This window comes from Chenopodium album, chromosome 1, assembly GCF_948465745.1.
Source record: "Chenopodium album chromosome 1, dcCheAlbu1.1, whole genome shotgun sequence".
NCBI classification, from domain to species: domain Eukaryota; kingdom Viridiplantae; phylum Streptophyta; class Magnoliopsida; order Caryophyllales; family Amaranthaceae; genus Chenopodium; species Chenopodium album.
In genome coordinates, this window is record NC_137834.1 from 75,061,554 (window position 1) to 75,088,398 (window position 26,845).

At 37.3% G+C, this 26,845-nt stretch overlaps 2 protein-coding genes across 7 annotated transcripts; both read right to left on the reverse strand.

Annotated features, from left to right (window-relative positions):
* Nucleotides 1-13,335: 13,335 nt before the first annotated feature.
* On the reverse strand, nt 13,336-26,666 carry LOC145557867 (uncharacterized). Of its 6 annotated transcripts, none has more exons than XR_014092332.1 (7): nt 26,323-26,666; nt 17,276-25,523; nt 14,359-15,611; nt 14,216-14,270; nt 13,977-14,129; nt 13,750-13,820; nt 13,336-13,668 (listed from the first exon to the last, which is right to left on the reverse strand). XR_014092332.1 is itself a non-coding variant. In XM_081619054.1 (7 exons), exons 3-7 carry the CDS (start codon nt 14,593-14,595, stop codon nt 13,647-13,649), a joined length of 528 nt encoding a protein of 175 aa, XP_081475180.1. In that variant the 5' UTR covers nt 14,596-15,611; nt 17,276-25,672; nt 26,323-26,474; the 3' UTR covers nt 13,336-13,646. The 6 variants fall into 6 exon arrangements, 3 of the variants coding, with proteins under 3 accessions (XP_081475180.1, XP_081475186.1, XP_081475191.1); XR_014092331.1 differs by having other exon boundaries at nt 17,276-25,672; nt 26,323-26,663; XR_014092334.1 differs by having other exon boundaries at nt 17,276-25,672; nt 26,323-26,473.
* Nucleotides 14,671-15,450, reverse strand: LOC145635574 (protein FAR1-RELATED SEQUENCE 6-like). Its single transcript, XM_081686885.1, has 2 exons — nt 15,070-15,450; nt 14,671-14,964 (listed from the first exon to the last, which is right to left on the reverse strand). Exons 1-2 carry the CDS (start codon nt 15,448-15,450, stop codon nt 14,671-14,673), a joined length of 675 nt encoding a protein of 224 aa, XP_081543011.1.
* Nucleotides 26,667-26,845: the final 179 nt, after the last annotated feature.

Genomic DNA, 26,845 nt, shown 5'->3' on the forward strand with positions numbered 1-26,845 from the left:
TTTTAAAAAAAAGGGGGTTGCTCTTCTTTTCGACCTTTATTTCATTCGACCCTCTCTCTCTCTATTCTCCTCCTTCTCACTCTAAACTCCATTGTAATCCCCTCCTACAACCTCAAACCTCCATCAAAATCACTCCAATTTTCTCTTTTTCTCACTTATTTTCTATCCTCTACTCCATTTCTACGATCTCCACCAAAAATTCCTCACAAAAATCCCATCTTTTATTTTCCCCAATTTCTAGGGTTTGAGTGTTTTGGTGTTTTTGGGTTTCTACTTACTTACAATCAATTGTGGTATGGTTTTCCTAATTTTTGCAAGTTCATTTCTTCAATTTCTCATAGTTTTACCATGTTTTGCATGTTTAAATATGAATTGTGGTATTCTTGAAATTGTTAGTAATAACTTGTTTGATTCTTGTGGTTCTTTGGATTTACTTGTTGCAATTGATTGGTAATTGATAGTAGAACATGTTGTTATAATGATTATGCATGTATACCTTGGTTTTATTTGATCTCAATGTCTTTGCTTAAAAATGTTGATTTCATGCTAGGGAGTTCATGCTACTATTTGATGATTGAGAAATCCATGAATTGGGTGTTGTTGGAGATTGATTCTTGTTTTTTTTTTTTTTTTTTTTTTTGTATGATTTTGATGGTTTGGTGAATGATTATCACGTAATTAGGAGACATCATGCCAAATTTTCACCTAGAATTTGTTAGGACTTATATATGAATGTCATAGGGTTTCTTGCCCATGCCTTGGTTTAAATGTGTCCGTTTATGCCTTGAATTGTATTGTTATCATCCTCTACATCTATTTCACAACTCAAGGCAACTACTTTCACGCATACACTTTTACCGTGGCTAGCTTCTTATCTCATCTCTTATCAAATTGTCCTAATAATAGCTCTTGGTAATTTTGTAGAATCATGGTATTCGGCAAGAGCAAGTCAAAGAGGAAGAGAGTGGGTGAATCTTCTTCAACGATTTTCCCGCCTCCTCCTGGCATAAATGATCATAGCATAATTGCTCCGAATGAGCACTTTTGGGACGTCTACAAAGCCCTCATCAATCGTCCCATCTGTTCAACAAGGTTCTTTTGTCCTACAACGTTGCAAAAGCTCGGTATCTTGGATGAGGTAGTCCGGTTAGCTCAGAATTTTGGATGGGGTGAATTCATCTACCTTCACACTCACACCTATGAGCGAGTGACTTTGGAATTCCTTGCCTCGCTCCGCAAGGAAGTCATAGAGCCGGAGTTTGACGATGAGGAACCTCAACTTGTGATACATTTTCGCATATTCAATGAGGATCACTCCCTCACCGAGAGTGATCTAAACGAGATCTTCCATCGGCATGCGACCGGGCTAGATCATCCTTCCAAGATGACTTCCACTCACCGCATCCCCTACAACAAGCAAGAATGGTGGAGGAGCATGTCCACCAGGGATAGTTTCCGAACTAACACCTCTAAGGTCAACAACATCATCCACATAGCCATGAGATACTTTGCTCGGCTTCTCCAATATGTCGTGTTCTTCAAAGAAAACCTCGGTTCAATGGTTAAGGATGAGGTAGCTTGTCTTTTTTTGGCCGACAACCCTTAGCGCCTCAAGTTCCAATGCTCCTACACCTTCATCCAAAGGCTTTTGGATACTCGAGACAACCGTCTTGGTGACGACATTTTTATGGGGGGGATGATCACTATCATTGCCCTTTCCTTGAAGAATGGAGCATACAAGGAACAAATAGAAATGCTCCCCTTTGTGAACCAAACCCGAGAGGAAGTCACCGACGAGTTTCCTCCCTATTCTCTCTCCCTTAGTGCTCTCCGTCACAACCGCTTCATCAACTACTCCACAAGCAAGCGCAAATTCATCCTCTTAGTGGACAAAGAGGTTGAATGGTGTGTCCTTCCGGACCCATCCCTCACTACGATGGACCACTCCTCTCCTCTCAAATGGAAGATCCTCCGGCAGCACATCCCCGATGAATTGAGAAGAACCCGAGCCCAGGGTGCAGTTCCTTATCCTCCACCGGTCCACCGCCAGGAGCAAACCGTTCCCCCCCTTAGCGGGGGATCGGAGGTGAGGCATCTTCCTCTTCCTCCTTTCCTCCTTTTGATATGAATTTCCTCCGTAGTACCCTCGAGGATATCCGTCGGGATAACCAAGCTTCTATTGAACAATGGGGGTACTACGGGAGGATGAATTATGATAACCTTGTACAAGCGGGCATCCAAGCGCCCTATGTTAACTACCCCTACCACCCTCCTCAAGAGGGTCCGGTTCCTCATTGGGACCCCTATGACCCCAACAACCCTACCCCCAATGTCTACCCCTATTGGGAAGGTCCCATCGACCCTTCTCAACGTATTGGAACCCCACCTTACGATCCTTGTTGCCCTGGTGGGTGTGATCTGGCTTATGATCCGACTCGCACATCCACCCCAAACCCTTTTGATGGTGGTTGGGGTGACTAGGGGTGGCCCTAGGAGCATTTCAACCAACCCTTCCACCCATTTATGGATACTCCCGGGTTTGATTTTGAGAACCCCCCTCGACCTAGAGAGCAAGGAGATAGGAACCCATGATGAGGGTTTTCTTCCTCCCCCGGGAACTTCTAACTTTTAACTTTTGCTCGGGACGTGCAAAAGACTAGTGTGGGGGAGGATGTTCCTTTTGGGTTGGTTGAAGTGTACATAGGAGGGTAGTGTGGTAGGGTAGTGGCTTGTACATGAGGAGGACTATTGAGGATAGTGGCCTTGTTGTAGTTGATGATGTTGTTGTGATGATGATGTTGTGATGATGATGATGGTGATGTGATGATGATGATGATGTTGTTGGTGATGATGGTGATGTTTTGATGATGATTTCTGCTTATTTTTGATGATTTTTTATGATTCTTGAGCTTTGTGTAGGCGAAGATGCTCCCAAGGAAAAATTCAAAATTCCCGACAATCCAAATTCCCTTAATCCAAACTTTGTAGATAACTTTTTATTTATTTTCCTTTTTTATTTATAACTTTAGTCTTTTTCTTTGGTTTCTAAATTTTTCTTGTTTTATCATAGTTTCTTTTGTTTTGGCTCACTTTTCTTAAAGCTTGAAAGCGGAGACGAAAGAAGTTAAGGAGCAACACAAGCTCCCTTGGTGAGATTGTATGAATTATCTTGTCTTCCATCTCAAGCGACATTTGGTGAGACCTTTCCTCTCTTTTATTTACTCTTTCTTTGAGTGTTTAGTCTAGGTTTAGCTTAGGAAGAAGTTGAATGGCTCGAGGATGTTTTCTTTTGGTTCTATGGAACCTGGGATCGTTGATATTGTTATCGAGCGATCACTTGTATGACAATTGGGATTTAATTGGATTATATGCCTCGTGTGTGAACCTCTTTGATTTCTTCCTCTTTCTTTTGTTTTGTTTTTCCCTTTTTGTGTTACAAACATGACTATGACAAGTTAAAATGATTTTTGATGTGGAATGTGCTCATTCATTTGGTTGTGTATGCCTTTTATGATGTTGCATCTTTGAATGCTTATCTTCCGAATTGATGAGGGTTTGCACGGTTTGAGAATGCTCAGGGTTGAGTTAGACACATTGTAAGCTAAGGTAGCCCGGTTTAAACTTTTGAGAACATTTAAACCCCTAGTTCACGGGAAAGTGGTAAGATGGAGTTGCTCTCTATAGTGGATAGGATTCCCTCTAGTTAGGATTTGCTTATTTCTTATCCCATGTGAGCGTCATTTGTTCTAGCCTTCATCATTCTTGTGAGCGGCATTTTGGATCCTTAACTATGCATGTCTTAATCTTTGTGTTGGTATCTAGCTCCCGAGATCGTGACCAAACAACTCTAGAGGAGGAAGAGGGCATTTCTTCTCATTTTTCTTTGTTTTCTTTATGTTTTGTGACAAATTTGGTTTTCATTTTTGCATCCACCTACTTGCTAACCAATTTGAGCCTTATTTCCCTTTCTTAACTTAGCCATATTAAAAACCTATCGGCCTATGTTCTACCGACCCTTGTAGTTAGTGAAGCATTGGCTTGTGAGGTTCGAGTTTGAGAGTGTTGATTTTGAGCAAGAAAGTTGTGTAATCGGTTCAAGTAAGGTTATGAAAGTTGGTTATGAAAGCAAAAAGTTTGTGAAGAAGGTTGCAACACATGAAAACCAAGTGAAGTTGAAAAAAAAAATATGACGAAAAAATGAAATGAAAAGAAAAAAAATGATGAAAAGAAAAAGATGAAAGAAATGAAAAGGGATAAAGTAATGTTGTGAGGTTTGTATTGAAGGTTGTAATTTGAGATTAGGATCAATTCTTAGGTTGTTCTTGAGAGATAGCCACTCTTTTGCTTCACTTAGGATTTGCCACCAAAATTTTCAAATTGACTCCCAACCTTAACCCCTAGCCATGACATTACAACCCTATTTAAGGTCCTTGGACTTGGAGGAGCGCGGTCAAAGACCGGTGGAGGGAGATAGATTTCAACCCTATGGAGAGAGTATGCACAGTTGAGATGTCGAGATGACCTTATGATTCCACATAAATATATCTTTTTCCGGTTCCCTCGAGGAATCATGAGAAGCTAGCTAGGAGATGACTTGAAACTAGTGGAGAGAACGTGGACCGTCTTGGTTGGGGCTAGGGCAGAGAGTGAAGTCATTAGTTCTCTATGCTTAGCTTAGGTTTGTCTCTTTCAACCCCGAGCATCTTATAATGTGTTTTCCTTCATTGAATTGAGAAAGGTGAGTATACTTTGGTGCATGTCTTTTCGTTCGAATTCAAATGGAGCATTTTCTACATAAGTGCTTAAGTGGTTTTCCTTAACCCTTGTCATGTTATGTTTGTTGTGAATTTCTCTTTGTTTTGGCATTCCTTGCTCGAGGACTAGCAAGAGGCAAGTGTGGGGGAAGTTGATGAGTGGCATTTATGCCACGATTAAGGTTCATTTTGATGGTCATTTTCCCACATTTGCGACTTGTTTGCATCCTTTTCTTTGCACTTAGTTCCCTTTCCCTTTATGCATCTTCTTTCCTAGATTTTGCCCCTTCTCCTACTCTTTACTTTGATTTCCATGCTCATGCTTTGTAGGAACCACCGGGGACTTCAAGAGGAGGAAGCTAAGCTCAAGGAAAGCTGAAGGAAGCAAGTTTCAAGAGAGGTTCGGCCGAACCCCATGAAGACGTGGTTGAACCCCATGAAGATGTGGCCGAACCAGGGTGTGGCCGAACTTCTCAATGGTCCGGCCGAACAGTTTTGGCAGTTTCAAGTGGCATTTTGGCGAATTTGCAGGAGTGGCCGAACCTCAGAAGTTCGACCTGACTAGGATCAGGGAGGTTCGACCGAATCTACCCATGGTTCGGCCGAACCTACCCTGTAGTCCAGCCGTACCATCCCAGTGTTCGGTCGGACCACTCCTCTATTTCAGCTGGCTGTGTACGGACTATATAAGTCCCATTTTAGAACGTTTTGATGTAATTAGATTAAATTAGTTTTAATTTTCTGCAATTTTAGCTTAATCTAGAGAGAGAAACACTATTAGTCTTCATTTGGTAGAGAGAGAAAGTGTGAAATTCTTCATTGATGAACTTGGATTTTGAAGAAGAAGCTTGTTTAATATTTTGTAGATCTTCAACTTCAAATAATGAGCAATGTCTTACTCTTTCTCTTTACTTTTGCATTTAATTTTGCTTGTTTACTTTGATTTTCCTTCTTTGCTTATTAATATTGTTGATGCTTATTGATTTGGTGATTGATATTGTTTTCAACATGATTTGTGAATAGTCACTTAGCCAAGGGTGTGGGGATGGTGTAGTTGCTAATTTTTCATGCTTATAATATTGGGATTAAGTTAATTGTGATTAAAATCTTTGCATGCTTGATATTCTTTGATCTTTTTGCAAGTGCACATTGTTAGTTGATTAAAGGTGAATGTTTGCTAACAAGGAACGGAAGTTGACTTAGTTAAGGTTCCTTACTATCGATTGTTCTTTAATTGCACCTCCCAATATATGGTTCTAGTGTGGAAACATAGAGGCTATGTTAGGAGAAACCGATTAACCCCGGAAGGCGGTTAGATTGAACCTTATATCGATATTCATGCATGTTTAGTTCACTATTGATTTGCTTTTATGTTATTGCATGATCAAGCGGCATCTACATCTACCTATCTCCCTTGGTGTTTAGTTATATTGATTTTAACTCGTTTTATCTTTAGTTTAATCTCTTAGTCATCCCTATCCTTTGTCCTGAGATAGCTTAAAGTCTAGTGATGAATGCGGTGTTTATGTGCTTCTCCCTGTGGTTCGACCCCTCTTCTTGTCATATACTTGTATTAGGGTAAGTCGAGTGTTATAAATTGTATTTGATTTAGGTGTAGTTGTCTAACGACGCAATTATTCCTCTATCAATTGGTTATCGATTTGTATACCAATAATGGACAAAAATCTTTAATCAACCCGTGTGGTAAATGCTTCGTAAAAATTAACTATTTTCGTAACATATCCCATTACGCATCGTATACAGAAAATTACTTTTAGGAATTCAAATAATTATCCAATTTCAATTACGTGCTTTGTATGGGTATGCTTGAAGTCCGGAAAGTACAGCTTGAGCTAACCTAGTAACCTAATGTTGCTTCGTGTGTTGTCATGTCCGAACAGGGCAGAGGTTACAATGCAAAAGATGTTGCCCAAGTTGTAATTCACGAAGAGCGTGTTAGATAATGTGAGCTGTGGATTAGATATTAATGTACGACTATGTGCACGCTGTCACCAAATAACTTGTTGGAATTAAAATAGGAACCAGAAAATTTTACTTTAGGATTGGAATGGGTATTCTTCAAGTCCGCAAGGATACGGGTACAATGTTGCCACATGGGGCTGATTCCTGTATTGTCATATCAAAAAGCACATTTTCAGCTGAGAGGTTGGTATTTCATAGCTGGCGGGTAAGATAAAGTAATGTATGTGTTAGACAAGTTGCTTGGGGAACTTAATATTCATTGCGAAGTGTGTGAGATCGTACGCGGTTAAATAAGAAATTAACCCTCGCTGTTGACCTTTTCCTTGCAAGCCGTCAGTATGAAGAAAATGAGCTGTGTAAGAAATATAACTCTGGAAGTCCGTTGTCAGTAACTTGAAAAACTACTCCTCACCCAGTGGATGAATAATAATATCATATACAAATCGTACTCAACAAATCAGATATAAATGGGATGGCTAAAAATTGTGGAATGGACTTGTCAATCAGCTGAAGATTTGTTGTTTTACAGATAAACAAAATCTGACCTCCATGAAAAGTAGAAAAGAAAGTAATAATAGTTAAGTAAAAAGAGTTTCAAAGGGAATCTATTTAAAAGGGAAAAATGGAGGAACGAAATTGGATTGTAAAAATATAAAACACAAATGAACAAAATAAAAGCAACTGTACTCATTTGTTAATCTAACAAAAAATAAAAATAAAAAAAAAAAACCCAAAAAAAAACTATGGGATGCACAACTTTTTTTGTAAATAAAATAAATGAAATAAATACACTTCAGGACAGAAAAAAAGGTGTACACCAATTTTAAAAATTCAATGTGAAGTTACATAAAAAGTATTTCCAACGATAATATGTATATAAAACCTTTTAAAGTAAATAAAGATAGGGGAATGGTGCGGCAAGTAAAAAATGATAACCAACTCTTTTGTTTTTCCTTTTAAAAAAAATTACATTGTTACGTAACAACACCTCTATGGCGGTAAATATCCAAGTTAACATGAAATAAAAAAAAGTTACTAGAACAGAAGTAGGAAAAGCAACTGCATGAAGTATCTATTTTTTTAAAAAAAATTAAAAATAGTTCTGCGTAACTAGCATTAGAGTTAAAATACGTTAAATAACCAAATAAAATATTAATGACTTCAATTTGGACGGATTCCTATAAAAGCCAAAAATAAAGTAATTCGAATCAGACCCTATAAAAGCCAAAACAGAAAATGAATACGGCCTCAAGAGAGGCAAATTAAAAAAAAGAAATCCAAATATGAAAAGCTACTTCATTGTGTAAAATTTTGTTTGGTTTTTTTGTTTTTAAATGAAAAGCTACTACGTAACAACACTTCTACAAAAGCGGACACAATAAAACTTAAAACGCGGACACAAATGTATATTAGGACACATGAAAACTTAAAATTCGCTAAATACCCAATTTTAAAACACTGGAATTTGTAGTTACTTATAAACAATTAGCTCAATTAGTAGTTACTTTAAAACAATTTCCAAACTTAAGAAAGGATAATAAAATGACAATCAATAAAAACAGTAGTCCTAGACTCGATGAACATATACTAACGAGTAGACAAAGTAAGAACCTGGGTTTGGGAATCCATGATTATATGAAGAATCTTTATTGGTATTTTTAATATTTAGATTATTGATTTCTCTAATTGATAGTGTTTTATTGTTAATCTTTCCTTGAAACTTGATCAAATGTTTGATTAATTCATGTTAGTAAGAGTTTTAATCGAAAGATATTACGTTTAGAGGCTTACCTACATTTATCAATTCTGATTATGTCAGCGACCAAACTACATATGTTGGATTCAGAGCGATAAGACCCGACTGTAGGCTTCGCAATTGCAGTTGATAATTAATTGATTGAATTGTTATTGATATTTGATAGATTTAGAACTATAAACATGGTGAACCATAACCTTAGGTCTTTTTGTTAATTGTTTATTTTTAATTTAGACTACTTTTCTATCCCAATTTCGTGACATAGTTTAGTTTCTCCATACCTTAGAAGTTAGATTGAATAACCATATCTATGGATTCGACCCATACCCTACTACATTGTTAGTTGGTGTTCTTAGGAATTTATTTTTGGCACAGGTGTACGACATGTATATATATTAACGCAGACATTACAAATTGAATAAAACATTAAGGGAAAAAAAGTACTTCGAATAAGACCCTAAACCCTAAGCCCTAAGCCCTAAAGCGTTAAAGGGAAACAAATAATTTCAATTATACCTAAAACCTAAAATCCTAAACCCTAAAACCTAAAAACCAAAACCGTAAAACCTAAACCCAATTTTAAAAGTGCAATTTCAAGTTAGGTTTAAAAAATGTCAATGGTAAAGTAAAGTAATAACCAATTAAATTTGGTCGCACTCACCTTTATTAAAAAAAAATATTAGAAAAAAAAAGAAAAGAAAAAAATTAGAGGGAATGGTCGAAAAAAATTAAGTAATAAACTCGGTGTCCACCCGGTCAGAACTAAACACGGCTTAACTCCGTATACGAATGAGGAGAAAAAGTAAGAACCTTTATTCAAATATAGATGTATATCAACGCAGACATTAAAAATTGAATAACCCCTAAACCCTACACGAAACCCGTAACCCTACACCGAAACCCTAAACCCTACACCGAAACCCGTAACCCTAACCCGAAAGCCTAAACCCTAATCTCAGCAGGTAGAAGGAGTCAACCAGGTTTTATTTCAAAACTTTGTCACGCTCAAGTTAAGGACTGTTAAAAAAAAGGTTTCACTTCAGTGGAACACCCCTGAAGGCCTAAATCCACAACCCTTGATAAGAACCCTTAAAGGGTCATAATTCAGTTGGACACCGCTCAAATCGTGATCAATTCGATCGATAAGAACTCCTAATTCCTTAAAGCATTCAACTAAATCGTCCCAAGTGGAATCCGGCCGACTTAAACCCGAAAATGTTAATGTAGTAAAGCTGAAAATCGATTCATTTATAACAGATGAAAAACTAGTTTAGCCTTGTGCGTTGCACGGAGTAAGTAGATATGAATTGTTTAAAATAGCTATCAATATTCTTTTTTCGAAATCGTGTAATCATAATCTCAATAATTAATTTTGAAGAAGGGGTAAATGGATCCAGGTTAAGGGATGGTAAAGGTATCAACTTTACTGAATAATAATTTAACCGTGGGACCCAAGTTAACACTGGTTAGTACGCATCAATATGTGGTCGTTTGACGGGGTTCAGCTAAAAAGTTAATGCACAATTTATTTCCAACGTTGCCCCCACTTTTAATGTAGGGTTAAGGAAATATCGAAAATACCCCCCCCCCATAAACATGCAATGTTTATCGGGGAGATAAATTTGATTTGTTTGATAAGTATTTGATGAGATAAATGGGTATATCGTTTGATAAGTATTTGATGAAATAATATATTTATCTCTAACTTTTTGTTTAATGTGTACATGTTTGTTATGGATTAACTAATCGCATTTGTTAAACGTTATTTTGTTACACAAACTTTTCATTAAACCGGGTGTTCAATATTTTAGTGAAAATCAAAAGGACGCGTGAGTTTGGTGGCCCAATTTTGGCAAGGAAAAAATGAAATCTTATTTTCTCTCTCCTCTTTATTCAACAGATTCTCTTTCTTCTTCAATCTTCTTTTTCTCTGTTTTTTCTCTCTCCTCTAGTTCTCATCTTCTTTTGTTTTTCTCTCTCCTCTACTTCTCATCTTCTTTTGATTTTCCTTTCTCCTCTAGTTTCTGGTGATAATTGATGATGTTGATGATTCTACTCTAGGTTAGTGTTTGTACTTTTTTTGTAAATTTCGTCGCTTTGCTCGGTGAGATGGTCGGAAATGGTGGAATCAACAATGGTTTCAACGCGATCGGCATCGCTAACGGTGGTTCTGGCGGTGACTTTTGATTTGTTTCAGTGATTGTATAGTTTTTTCATGACTATTGTTAATTTTTGTGTTTGTTTCGTTAATTTTGATACTCTGTTTTGCATATGTAGTTTAATTACTTTTGTGAAAAAAAGGTCACTTTTATGAAGGAAAAAGGTTACTTTTGTGAATAAAAGGGTCACTTTTGTGAAAAAACAAAATCACTTTTGTGAAAAAGGGTTATTTTTATGTAAAAAAAGGGGTCACTTTTGTGAAAAAAAAGGCCACTTTTGTGAAAAAAAGGGTCACTTTTATGAAAATATGGAGCACTTTTGTATAAGAAAAAGGGTCACTTTTATACAAAAAAGGGTCACTTTTCGCAAAATATTCGATGTACAGTAAAAATACTGCACACCGGGTGCATGCAAAAGGGATTGATTTTGTTAACTTAAAAACATGTATATTAACTCGTACATCAAATTTGGTTAATCTAATAACCAATAATTTTTTAAAAAGAGAATGTATAAGGGATACAACAATGTGACAACATGACACGCACAAGATAAATATCAAACACAAAAACTAGGGTTTTCATTCCACCGCCCCCTCTATATAAACTGATCCCATTAACGAGTTCCACCACCAAACCTAAACACAACCCAACAACAAAAGATAGAAACTCAACCATGAGTTCTCAGGCAATGTCCTCCAACAACCTTGAACCTGCCAATGCTGAGATTGAACACAGTTCAGCACCAATGCCAAGGCCTCCGATTCCTTTTCGACGTAAGAAGAAGATGAGGACTGGGAGGTCACTTCTTGCAATGGCGATGGATGGGAACACCTTTGCCCATTTTAGATATGTACGTCACAAGTCTCGTGCAAAGTCGTCTAATAGTGACTCTGATTGTGAAGAAAGGCCACCATTCAGGCCAATTGTAGTTGAAGCAGCACCACTGGGGGCTCAGAAGCCAAACGAAGACAATGTAGTCGTTGTCGTCGGTCATGGAAATGTTGGAGGCCACGGTGACACTTCTCCTGCACCGACTGCTGTTGGTGATGACAATGCCCAACCAGCACTGCCTCCTGTGCTCATTCCTGCTGAAGATCCAGTTGAAGTTGGGATGGGAAATGGTCAGGTCAACCCACAAGTGGTATTAAATGAGGTTCCTATGGCTGGTCTTGTCCCAGCAATAACTGTTAGGGTTAAATGCATGAAGGCGAGTGACCCAGGAATTGAGTACAGGATCAGGGTGAACCAGCTTTTCAAGAAGATCTACTTCAACTATGCTGAGAAGGTAGACCGCCTTCCATGCGAGTTCACTCTCATGAACGGGGACGGACCTGTCCTTGAGAATGACACACCATCTCGTGCGGGTATTCAAGATGGAGATGTGTTGTACGCTCGCGGGGAGGTATTATAACGACATAAACCCCAACCCCATAACCCCCATATGCCTATCACTTTTATGTCATTATTCTTATTATTCAATTAAGTACTGATGTGGTTATTTATGTTATGTAAAATCCGGACTACAACATGGACGCACGAATTAAGCAGTTCTGGGTGAGGGATGTTCGAACCCGCCCAATGAGGATGTTGTTCCATGTCCGTGTTGGCTGTCATTTTAGGAAGATGTTCCAGATGTGGGGTGAGGAAATGGGAGTGGATCCAAATGACATTGTGATGATGCATGAGAACAAGCTGTTGAGTCCGTATCATACCATTCGTGGTGTTGGACTGAAAAATGATGAGGAGGTCTTTGTTTTGACCGACCGTTAGTCCCACTAGTTGGGCTAAAGTTGCACCCCTTGTCATAGTTATCTAATTATCAATGTTGTGTTCTAAATTCGGTGACAAGGTGCTTTGGGGGGGGTTAGCTCTTTTGCATCTGATGTCAGTGTGTTGTCAAAGATCTAGGTGTTAATTGAATGTGTGTCGTCTTTTGTGGTGATTAGTGTGCACCTTTTGTATCAGATCTATCTGTGCGGAATCCAACTACTATGGTCCTGTAATATAAGTCAGTAGGAGGATGTCTAATGCATGATATAATGGAAGTAAGCCTTAGCAATGCAAAATATGTGTAATTTCTGTGTTAAGTAATGAAAAATGGTATTTCTTGTGTTGAAATCTTTTTACTTTTTTCCACTGATTTTTCCTATATACGTATACTTATAAATAACAATTAATTAAAACAGAACAATAACAATGAATTAAAACATAACACGAAGGTAAACAAAAGGGTATTCAAAGTTGAAACATGGGGTTGTGTACGTTAAATATCTGTACTGAATAGGCGGATTCAGAGAAACAAGTCCAGGGCAAGGTAAAATCATGTACAGCTAGATATGGAGTCCGGATAGGCCCAAATAAAATAACAATGCCAGAAACCCTTTTGGGCCCATAAACCGTTTGTATGTTAGGTGATGGGGCAAACACACATTTTGGGTGCCAGAAAAACTTGGCAACGGGATTCTAGAGAAAAACACCAGTTAGACAACCATGACACCACAATAACAAAACATTGACAACAAAGAAGATGCACCGATGAGTAACAAATTGACAGGCTAAATGCACCCAGCATATGTAATACATCGTAAAAATTCTTAGAACAAAATTACACTTGGATCATCCCAGGCAATAAAAACACGAAGCAAATAAGCAAAATTGAATCAAGCAAAATTGAGAAATACCATGAATAAAGAGGGGGGCTGAAAAGATAAGCACATTAAGATGAAAACAATCAACAACAAATCAACAAGATGACAGAGGCAAATAAACAGCCGGCAATCCAAGAGGCCACATGAAACAGAAGTATGACATCATTTACAGTCAAGCTGACTGAGTACGAAATATATTACAACAATTACAGGGAATGAGTGGCCGAACTACATGATTACATTGCCTGGGTTGTCACCAAAAGTGTCCGAATGTCGACCAATGTGCACAGTGGTTCCTATTAGAATGTTGCAGAAACATCAGAAATCCATTCTGAACTGTCAAGCATCATATTACGCTTCCGTTTCCGCTGTGCATCAGAATGTTCAACGCATGTAAGCAAGCAATTTGTGAAGAAAGAAATGTAGATGCATGGTGTAAAGAGTATTACGGATAGGTTTCTGTTGCTGGAATGTGAAGATGCTTTTTATGTTGGTCTGAATTAACATTTGCACGGGGGACCTGTAACAAATCACGAAAAGCATAACAACAGTCCAAATGCCCAGAAACACAATCAACATACTGACAATATACCACCATACATCTACCTATGTGGTCTTTACAGTAAAGCCTTTAAAATAAAAAAATTAAAAAAAAAAAAAAAAACGATTTCCATACCCAAGCTTTGGTGTTTTTCAGTTTTAGCTTCACCACGGCTTTGTATTTGGGCTTGCATATGTTCTTCGGCTGTTTCACGCCATTTTTCTTCGGTTTCACATCCTTCTTGTTCTTGGTCTTCAAATATTTCTTCTTGTTCTGTACTGCATTCGACTGTCACATGTACAACAATCATACATATACATAACATTGAAACAACCAAAGATCATTTTGAAAGGTTAAGACCACAACTGTGCTACCTTCACATTTTTCTTTGCCTTCAAACATGCCTGAAGGGGATGCATCAGGGGCAGCCTGTAGCATTCAACAAACGAATAAGAGGCTTCACAAATAACACCCTTTACGCTAACCAGGAATATCACGGGAGTAGGGCAGGACATACCCTTGGAGTTTTGCCTTTGGAAGCTTTGGAATTAGGAATTTTGTATCCCATTTCAGCAAGTGTTTTATGCCTAGACCCTTTAGGCCGTCCTCGTGGCTTCTTCTTGATTGGCGGATCCTTCACATGGACAGTTACAGTTGGCTCTAGGATTGTAAACCTAGCTGGTGCATCAGGGGGAGAGGATGTAATGTTCTGAGGGGCTGAGGATGTAATGTTCTGAGGGGCTGATGCAAGCATCTGCACGGAAGATATGGTGACTGAATCAACACCTCCTGATGCTGGCTGTGACTTTGTTGCATCAAAACGGATGCGCTAATTATCATCGCATTTCTTAAGTATTGCTGCAGCAACATCCACACTGAGTTTTCTAAGAGTCTCAAGGACCATATCAACAGTTTCATCACTAACCAAAGCTGCAGAGTCACAAATGGGCTCAAACATGTTCAACATCTTGGAGAAACGCTTGACAGCTACATCGTCACAAGGATCATAGTATGGGACCTTCACCCTAGTGTGTTTCCTGGGGATGTCTTTGCGCCATCGATCTAGTATGTACTTCTGTGGGAGCTCAGAAACACGGTTCTGGTCTAATATTCTGATGCAGTGCTTGCACAGAATTCCACTAGTTTCAAATTTGCGACAATTGCTGCTGACCTCCTTCGTGTCTTAATAAAATTGGACACTATAGGTTCTCCTCCAGTCTGTGAGAACTTCTTTACTAGTCCCAGGCGGAACGATCCATATCCTATCCTCAAGATCAAATTCAGTGACGTTGTCAGATATCACCATTTTGTTAGTTACATAACAATAAGACATCCTAGCAGACTCAGTCTGTACTTCTTGGAATTTCTGGTCTGTATATAGCTTCTGGAAAATCTTTTCAACTTCAAAGCCACTAACCAATCTCCTGACAAACTTACAGCACTGCTCATCGGCCCTAACCTCATCATGGACACGTTTCCCCAACGCAATCCTATATTTCATTGGGAATTCATGCAATTTGGTGTGTCTATTCACAAAACCATCAAAGAACCTATTGATGCTCTCAACTCTCTGGGTGGTCTTCATGCCCGCCCAAAAAAACTCTTTCATGTAAGCGGGAACCCACACGTGGCTTTCTTTGTGTAGACTCAACAACCACTGATCATCTTCTAGATTATACTCCGCAATCAACTCCGCCAACGAGTATTGAACTCATCAGGGTAAAACTCTCATACACAATAGCCTTAAGTGGATTTTTGAAATCATTGTACCTGTGCACACACAAGAATGGCATTTTTAGTCCCAACAGGCATGCACATCACAAATCAGACATCCATATGTACTTCACAGGTGACCTAAAAACAAATGGTGGCTCACATAAAACAGCATAAAAATTCAATTAAAAACAGAATAATGATATGCATTGAAACAAACAACAAAGTCAAATTGTACTCAACTAATATTTAAATCATAACAGATCAGATTACTTGTACTAAACTAAATTTTATATCATACCAGATCAAATTACTTGTACTCAACAACTAAAATTCAAAGCATAAAATGTCAAATTACTTGTACTCAACTAACATTTATATCATAACAGATCAAATTATATCGAGCATGCTTGCCGAGTTTGTCAGGTATTTTGCTCATGATGTGCCAGATACACCAACGATGGCGAGTATTTGGCATGATTTCAGCTAGAGGCCTACGCATGGCAGCAGTCTTGTCTGTTAGTATAGCATCTGGAGCTCGGCCCATACAACTTAACCATTGGCAAAAAAATCCAAGCAAACGTATCACAATCTTCATGAGAAACTAATGCACATCCAAGCAACAACGACTGGCCATGGTGATTCACCCTAACAAAATTCACAAACAGCAGCTCATACTCGTTTGTCAAGTATGTAGCATCAAAACAAACAACTTCTCCAAAGTCATCGTGCGCCGCCCTACTCCTTGCATCAACCCAGAGCACATCCTTCAACCGCCCTTGGTCATCCAACCTTTGGGAATGGTAGAAGTTCTGATTCGCAGCCTGCATTTTTTCAAAGTATTCCATCATTGTCGCCGCATCACCACCAACCATTTTCAACCTCTTCGCCTTATACACCTCATGTTGTAGATCCTTAACGGTCCATGGAATATTATCCATCCCATTTAAGTCGGTGGCCATATAACCATGAATTTGAGAAACCGGTACACCCTGATCAAAGTAATTCAACAACTGTAGGCGTCGCTCGAATTGCGCCTACGTTAAGCATGTGGTGAATATGCTTGACACTCATAGGAAGTGGGAATTGACATAATACGATTAGGGACAAGGAAAGTAGAGAGCCGCCAACAAGTTTTTAAGGAACTTGTAAACCGTTCACGGGTCATTTAAGGCAACCACGAATAAAGGGACAACGATAGGCAACAACGATTGACCCGTGAAGGTTACACCCCATTCATAATCCATGAGATTACTAACTCCATATGGTTCGGAACCACGAAAGGAGGATTGGGGATGATGGTACGAAGTGAGTCATGGAGTCACATTCGCCCGTATTGGCCTCTACTCGATTCTTATAGTGAAAAGTGATTCTTGCGATCTCAAAAGCATGCAAACAAAATATTCCAAACTATTATTAAGCTAAATTGGTTAAATATCAATGCAACATATAATTCTAAAATATTAATGATCACTTTAATTTAATAACAAGATTAAAAAGGAACCTAAACCAGTTGTCCAAATTATCTTATTAGGCGTGATTTTCAATTACATATTCCTTTTAACATCCAATATGGTGATCATAATAACAATAGAATAAACATTAATATTGGAAGCAGTTCAACAATAATAACGTTAATCAAATCAAATAATAATAATAATAACCTAATCATGATGCTAGCAATATTAAAATAAGAGTAATTAAGTGAATCAATTACTCACTTTCCGCGTTTCCTTGAATTGCTACATCATGAATAAACTGTTAGTAACTTCAATAAAAAAATATAAAGTAAATGAAAATTAAATAAAATAAATGAAAAGTAGAGTTGATTTGGTCCAAACCCTCAGTTATTTGTACCTTTCACGCCTTGGTTTAAGTATAGAACTTTAGGTATTGTATGGACTCCTTGGAGTGCTTAAGGGAAGAATGGTGTAATTAGAAATATAGGTTTAAAGCTTAGAATATGGGAGAGAGAGAATATAATGATTTTTTGTGTAAAAGAGAGGAAGATAGAATGATTTGATGATCAAGCTTGTTGATGATTGGAAAAGGGGAGATATGACCTCTATTTATAGAGAAAAAAGAAGGTCGAAGAATCAAGAAAAGATAAGAATTCAAATCGGATAAAACTCTTGCGATAGACAGCAGTTTTTGTTTTTATCATATCTTTTGATCTAGAAATTGGAATAAGATGAATAAGATATCGTTGGAAATCTCTTGAAATATACTTTCTAACCCAATTAGAATAAGATTAAAATATTTAATAGAATAAAAGATATGGCTGAAATAGTGAGATGGTGTCAGTTTTGGATAGAGTATTTAAAGGCTGAAATATTTTATTCATTTCTTTTCCGTTATAGCTCGAAATTGATATTATAATATATCATTGGAAAGATAATTTCAAGGGCTATCCAACATTATAAAATTTGGATAAAAAATATGAGGCACAAAAATAATATCTGTCTATCTTTGAACGTCTTTCAATTCGGATAGAAATAGGACTTTCAAAAAAAGGAGTTTTATTCAATTTCAAACTCTTTAATCTTATCTTTTCAAAAAGGATAATTAGGATCTTTTATAAACTTATATAAGTTTCTAATTAATCTTAATTGGTTTAGGAATTGGATTAAATCATTTGGACCCTCCACATGATCATTGGGTCGTAGGTAAGGTGGGCTTAGGTTCGGTTGGGGCTCGGCTTAATATTTTGGCCATAACTTATTCGTTATAACTCGGATTTGGGCGTATAATATATCGTTGGAAAGCTCTTTTAAGGCCCCATCCAACTATTTGATTATTGAACCCAGATAATGGACCAAAATAAACTAGATTAAACGTTTTTATAAAATGAACACGAAATGAATGATTTTAGAGGACACGAAATGAATTATTTTGGGTTTAAAGGCACAAAAAGAGGAAATTAAGTTATAATTTGGGGAAATGGGCTAGGAATTAGGTTGGTTTATGAAATGGAAATATGGATTTAAGCACTTCATGATTAAATACTCAACCCGACCAATAATGGTGGTGAAAGGTTGTTCATCATCGGGTTTGGTTTCGGGGAGACATTTTTAGGTGTCTATAGAAGCCCCCACTTTGACTGAGTTTGTAGAAACGTCAGTTTCGAAAACGATAGTCAAAGTATTCGATAGGGACGGAGAATGATTTAAGACGTTCTGCGATCCTAAATCACTCTTTATACGCCGATACCTACAAAAAATGTTAATTCCACAGATAAAAGAGTAAAGGGATAGAACGTTTATTTGACACCAGTGTATCGGTGACAAATGAGTTTGGAATTTTCCTATGCTTGAAGGAATCCACCGGATGACGTTTATTGAAATGCTTTCCATGCTTGAGGAAAGCCGGCAGATGAGTTTGGTAGCTTTCTAAACCTGAAGAAACCTACCGGATGACGCTTTCCATGCTTGAGGAAAGTCGGCATATGATTTTTGCGTTTTTCTATGCTTGAAGAAATCCACCGATAATGCTTTACATGCTTGAGGAAAGCTAACAAAGGAATTTGGCGGTTTTCTATGCTTGAAGAAATCCACTGGATAATACTTTCCATGCTTGAGGAAAGTCGACGGATGATGAGATTGCAAGTCTCTGTGTATCGAGAACCTTGCGTCATGAAAAGATGGTTGTTCGATTGTCCCCGAACGTGGGTTGTAGATGGTCCGCTTGTCCCCGGACGTGGGCTGTAGTTGGTTCGATTGTCCCTGGACGTGGGCTGTAAATGGTTCGCTTGTCTCCGAACGTGGGTTGTAGATGATCCGCTTGTCCTTGGACGTGGGCTGTAGATGGTCCGCTTGTCCCTGGACGTGGGCTGTAGTTGGTCCCTTTGTCCCCGGACATGGGCTGTAGATGGTCCGCTTGTCCCCGGACGTGGGTTGTAGTTGGTTCGCTTGTCCCCGAACGTGGGTTGTAGATGAGACCTGCAAAAATAAATTTGCCAATGGACTCGTATATATTGTGATTGACTTGACCACTGACTTGACCAAGTTTGACTTGATGTGACATGACATGTGTATGACTTGTGAGTGTGTTTGTGTATATATGTGTGTGTGCAAACACAAGAAAACGAAGATGCAAAAGCAAAAATTTTCCGTCAATTTTTGTCATGAGTGGAGGGTACCGACTTTCTCCAGAAAAAGAAAGATGTGAAAACTTAACTTTTATTTTCGAACTTCCCTCGATGAGAAAATTTTGAAAAAGTTTTCTTAAACTTCCCGAAAAGAAAAGACGCGAAAAAAGGAAAAAAGTGTTGAACTTCCTCGTTGAGCAAGACAAAATGAATCGCATGGATCGAATTGCTTTTCTTGAAAGTAATGTATGCATGATGCATGTCCTTAGGCCAGGAGCCTAAGGACAATTACATCATGTGACACGATGAATGAACTTAGGTCATGGGGCTAAGCATCATATATGGTGTAAAGAAACGATCTTGAACGTCACTTAGGTCTGGAATCTAAGCACATATACAGATGAAGAGATTATTGCATAATAAACGTTGCTTAGGTCAAGGAGCTAAGAACGATATGCTTTGTATGATTAGAAATCATTGATATATAAATGTTGCTCGGCACATTATGCGATGCATGAAACAATGAACATTGCTCACATCAGGAAGCAAAGCAAGTATACAATGTTTCTTTTAATGAATGTTGTCTTGAAAAATGATGAAGCATGTACAGTATTGAAATAAGATTTCATGATAAAGGGCTCTTAAATGGAAGGATGGTTGATATGGATATGGATGTGTGAGTGAAGTGTGTGAATGTGATACTAAGGCTGGCTGCAAGGGTTATGGCGATGGAAAGAGATGTGAGAAGAGTTAAAGATGGTAGGCTAAATGATATGGGTTCAAGCCCCCAAGTCTAGCTCTAAATGGGTAGGGGTAAGCATTGGATATTCTTTTGACTCGATCATGCATATGAATGTGGTCGCACCTCAATATGAGGTTGCCTACGTATCCGTTAGGAATCAGGCCGAACGTAGCTCTAGCCGAACTTTGCACAAGTGTATGTACACCTCAAAGAGGTCTTTCAAGGGTTGTAATATTGTTAAGCTGATGATTTAAGGAAGAAAGGGGTAAAAGGCTCAAGACCGGAGAGAAGCTTCCAAGATGTGTAATTGTGAATTTGAAAATTTTTAATTTTGCAAGTTCAATTTTCATTTTTTTTTTTTTGTTTTGTTTTTTATTCTTTTGTATCAATGTAGGCAATCTCAGATCATGCGGTCCGTCACTCACTTATCATTCATGTTTCTCAGGCACGGTACCAAGCACTCGATGAGAGACGCAATTTGAGACATGTTCATATCAAAAACATTGGAACACTTGCCTTTAGACATTGTTTTATTGTTGTTTTGCTACTTTTTTTTTTACTTGTTTTTTGAATGTTATACAATTACACATCTTCCAATTCCAGGGTTAAGTGAATGTGGGTTGAAGAAATGAAGGTCAAACGTTAGACGAGGCTCAAAGTGGTTGATGAAGAAATGAAATGTGATTGAACGGTAACATGGAATGACAGGGTTGCAAAGGTGCCTCAAATCATTGATGTACCTTGTGTTTAGTTCGGTAATTGATTTTTTTTTTTGCTAATCACATGATCGAATGTAAGAAAGACATGCTCATTTATGAAGAAGGTAAGAAATGTGACACAACCATATGGATAAGGAGAACCTATGCTAGACTTTTTAGGTGGAAGGGTTTGAAACAAAAGAAGAAGAAAACATGAAATCTTGGTGAGAAGCATGCATCGTGCATTGTCTTCATGGCTGTTTATGAGTAACTTCTTGCCGCCTGGTGAAAAAAAAAAAGTTTCTTGTTGTTGATGCTTTGGTTGAAAGGAAAGAAGGAAGGAGTGACATTCCCCTTATTCTTCCAACTATTACCTAGTTATTTTAGACTCAAGTACTGTGTAAGGAAGAACTCACTGAATGCATTCACTCAATACTCGGATTGAAAAGGAAGAGTGTATGAAACGATTTTGAAAACTGATGGAAAATACTCCACTCATTCCTATTACGACGGAAAACGATGCATGCATGGTCCTAGTATACGATCATAAACAATATAGTGCATTACTTGAAGAAAAAGTGTGTGCAATGACTCAACATGTGTGATTAGGTGAGTTTATTAAGACTCGTGGTATGATCGCATGGCTAGACAAGAGGACGTTGTGAAAAACAAAGGACCCAATGACCAAATAGCACGGAAGACTAAAAGACAAACTAACTTGATTAATTTAGTTCAATTTTAATGTTTATGCTATTTACTAGGTGAAAACGGTCCATTGGCAATCGTTAGTCATAAATAAGTCAACCACAATCAAAGACAAAGAACACATGTTAAGGTTAGCACAAAACTTGATCACAAGAAACTAGGAAGATCACTAAAATTCTAGAAGAGTTAAGACTCATGGGTATAAAAAAATAAAAATAAAAATCTAAATCTATAATCATATGTTATATGAGTTGACACAGATTAAAGGACTTGGCTAAGACTAGCTTGACACGAATTTTTTTTTTTAAATAAAATAAAATAAAAATAAAAAAGGTAACGCTGAAAAGACACCTAAACTGGACAGGCTGTAGTATATCGGTTATTACTTTTAATCTGTGACTCTGATTAGGACGAAACCAGCTCCAAATGAAAGATAAAACTCGGGGCTACATATCCATAGGTTGCACGAGACGTAACTCTTTCTAGAACTCCGGCTATGACCAAAACAAGTTTACTCTTATGCAGTATACGGGAATAAAAATTCGGGTTGACTCAAATTTTAAAAAAAAAAATCTATGACTCGACTCTAAAAAAAATAAAAAGGGTTTGATAAGAGAAAAAAAATTAATTAAAAAAATGCACATATAAGCACATCGTCAAGCATGATGCAATGAAGTTAGCAACCTAAAGTCAAGTTCTATGTTCGACTATGGTCAAGCTTATTTGGGTGTCAAAGGGTACCATGGTTAAGAGATTTGGACGCGTTAGCAAGGCAGCCTCCCTTGAGGGTGTATGCCAACGGGCGGCTCCGCGAGTTCGTGATGAAATCGAACTCGACTCCATGGTTTGGGTGGATTTAAAATCTCGGATGAACCCTTATTATCATGAACGTTTTCGGGTTGATAGAGCTTAAATCCCCCGGGCTAGCCACATACGTAGAACACGTACTTTTGTGGCAAAATAGGTGACCTAAAATTGCATATGCATATGTGAAAATGCCAATTAAATCGCAGGAATACAATTCAAGAATCTTTCAAGTCTCATCCACTCATCTTAATTAAATACCGATCACTCAAATTGATAAATAACCAAGAATCCTCCCTAGTGGAGTCGCCAAATTGTAGGCGTCACTCGAAGTGCGCCTACGTTAAGCATGTGGTGAATATGCTTGACACTCATAGGAAGTGGAAATTGACATAATACGATTAGGAACAAGAAAAGTAAGGAGCCGCCAACAAGTTTTTAAGGAACTTGTAAACCGTTCACGGATCATTTAAGGCAACCACGAATAAAGGGATAACGATATGCAACAACGATTAACCCGTGAAGGTTACACCCCATTCATAATCCATGAGATTACTAACTCCATATGGTTCGGAACCACGGAAGGAGGATCGGGGATGGTGGTACGAAGTGAGTCATGGAGTCACATTCGCCCGTATTGGCCTCTACTCGATTCTTATAGTGAAAAGTGATTCTTGCGATCTCAAAGGCATGCAAACAAAATATTCAATTTGCTCCAAACTATTATTAAGCTAAATTGGTTAAATATCAATGCAACATATAATTCTAAAATATTAGTGATCACTTTAATTTAATAACAAAATTAAAAAAGAACCTAAACCGGTTGTCCAAATTATCTTATTAGGCGTGATTCTCAATTACATATTCCTTTTAACATGCAATATGGTGATCATAATAACAATAGAATAAACATTAATATTGGAAGCTGTTCAACAATAATAACGTTAGTCAAATCAAATAATAGTAATAATAACCTAATCATGATGCTAGCAATGTTAAAATAAGAGTAATTAAGTGAATCAATTACTCACTTTCCGCGCTTCCTTGAATTGCTACATCATGAATAAACTGTTAGTAACTTCAATAAAAAAAAATATAAAGTAAATGAAAATTAAATTAAATAAATGAAAAGTAGAGTTGATCTGGTCCAAACCCTCAGTTATTTGTACCTTTCATGCTTTGGTTTAAGTATAGAATTTTAGGTATTGTATGGGCTCTTTGGAGTGCTTAAGGGAAGAATAGTGTAATTAGGAATATAGGTTTAAAGCTTAGAATATGGGAGAGAGAGAATATAATGATTTTTGGTGTAAAAGAGAGGAAGATAGAATGATTTGATGATCAAGCTTGTTGATGATTGGAAAAGGGGAGATATAACCTCTATTTATAGAGAAAAAAGAAGGTCGAAGAATCAAGAAAAGATAAGAATTCGAATCGGATAAAACTCTTGCGATAGACAGCAGTTTTTGCGGTTTTTGTTTTTATTATATCTTTTGATACAGAAATCGGAATAAGATGAATAAGATATCGTTGGAAAGCTCTTGAAGTCTACTTTCTAACCCAATTAGAATCAAATTAAAATAATTAATAGAATAAAAGAAATGGCCGAAATAGTGAGACGGTGTCAGTTTTGGATAAAGTTTGATATTTTATTCATATCTTTTCTGTTATAGCTCAGAATTGATATTATAATATATCATTGGAAAGATAATTTCAAGGGCTATCTAACCATATAAAATTTGGATAAAAAATATGAGGCACGAAAATAATATCTGTCTATTTTTGAACGTCTTTCAATTCGGATAGAAATAGTACTTTAAAAAAAAGGAGTTTTATTCAATTTCAAACTCTTTAATCTTATCTTTTCAAAAAGGAACTTATAGAAGTTTCTAATTAATCCTAATTGGTTTAGGAATTGGATTAAATCATTTGGACCCTCCACATGATCATTGGGTCGTAGGTAAGGTGGGCTTAGGTTCGGTTTGGGCTCGGCTTAATATTTTGGCCATATAACTTATTCGTTATAACTCGGATTTGGGCTTATAATATATCGTTGGAAAGCTCTTTTAAAGCCCCATCCAACTATTTAATTATTGAACCCAGATAATAGACCAAAATAAACTAGATTAAACGTTTTTATAAAAAGCACACGAAATGAATGATTTTAAAGGACACGAAATGAATTATTTTGGGTTTAAAGGCACGAAAAGAGGAAAATAAGTTATGATTTGGGGAAATGGGCTAGGAATTGGGTTGGTTTATGAAATGAAAATATGGATTTAAGCACTCCAAGATTAAATACTCAACCCGACCAATAATGGCGGTGAAAGGTTGTTCATCATCGGGTTGGGAGACATTTTTAGGTGTCTACAGCAGCTTCTTCCGAACTTTTGAGGTCATTTTTTTCATTCGATATTCCTTCACGAGCTTAGCCTTGCCTGGAGTAGGATTATGGCCAGTATGTTCCAACTCAACAGTCTTCAATTCCCAATTACCATCATCATTCAGACTGGCATATACCCTTGCTTTGCATTGACATTTTTTAGAAGTTCTCTTCCCATTAAGCACTGCATCATCCTCACATGCTTCCCCTAGAACAGGTGCACAAGGACCACATATTTCCATTTCTTTTGCTCTCTTCTTTGCTACCCTGGCTGCCCTCATGTCAGGTCTTCCCCAACATTTGCACCGCCATGTGGTAGCAATTCTTTTCTTCTTGTCAGTCTTTGAATTCACCCCTTGCACCCTAGTCACTCCAAAGCCGTGTTGCTCAGCATAATCCTTGTAATAGGATTCAACATCTTCCCATGAATTAAAGACCATACCAACCCTTGGGGCCTCAACAAGAGTCACCACAATGACTTGATTGATAGCAACAACAGTCTCCGTGGTCTGAATGGTCTTCATGGGAGATAAATAACTAGCATTCTGATACTCTGTTTGATCATTCAAAACAGTGTCTAACTCAATTACATCCCCACATGTGATAGGCCCTGAACTATGGAGTAAACTATCCTCTACTAAGATCTCCTCCAGACCCTCTCCTTCCATCAACTATCCCCACATTTATCCCCCTCCCAGTTTCCTACACATTTTCATGTAATTAATATATAGTAAACATAAAATTAAACAAAGACTCTCACACTGAATCTAAACACCACTACTCATCTCAATTGTGTACTAAACACGTCCTGGTCTAGTTGAGGACGATTAGTACTTTTTGATATCAAGAAATTCAAGTCATCCATTAACAACAAATTTCTTATTAATAAATAATTAAAACACATATCCTATTATTAAACAATTAACAACAACTATCCCATTATTAGAGAATTCACAACACAGATCCCGTTATAATTAAAAAAAAATTAACAACAACGGCCCCATTATTACAGCATTAACAACACAGATCCTATTATTAAACAATTAGCAACAAAAATCCATTAAACAGTTAACAACAAATATCATATTTTAAACCAATTAAAACATAGATCCATTTCTACGGTTTATAAATTGTGTGTTTAAATTATTACAACGATAACAAAATATCCCAAACAATCAAAACATGCTACATATACCCATTCGTTTGATTAACATTATTCTTCAATTGAATTGTCATACCAGAGCAATTGCCCAAATCTAAGCACATGGCTATATAAACATTTAATAATAAAAATTCCAAAAAAAACGCCGAAAACACCGAATTATCATATACGAAGATCAGATCAAACTAACCTTCCATGATACGAAATGTCGGACTGAGAAGATCAGTAGATCTGAATTGCCTTGATAGAAACATCAACCAACACCCACACGCCATTTTCGCTCGACCTTTTCCAACTGATCCAATCTTGCGAGAGAAGATTCAGTAACTATGGAGTAATAACACTTTTACTGTTGACTAACTTGGGAGTAAAAACATTTTATCGTTGTTTAGTAACTTTGTAGTTACTATGGATGTCCACCAACGTCGTTAACTTCAGCAATTCAAACGTTAGTAATAGACCAACTCAGCGCCAATAGTGGAAATTACAGTCAGCAAGTTTTCTGATTATAAAACTCATACTTCACAAATACCAATGCAATTTTATTACCGAATTGCCATTAGAGATCCTCTTCTTGAGAAATGGGGCTCCCTCTTTATAAATATAAAATGCCTTTGCTGATTTATGTTCAGGCTATAATACTAACAGTTGAAAGACTTGTTATCATTCTCCTATCATAATCCCCCTTTTGTTCTAAATAAGTTATGTATCTT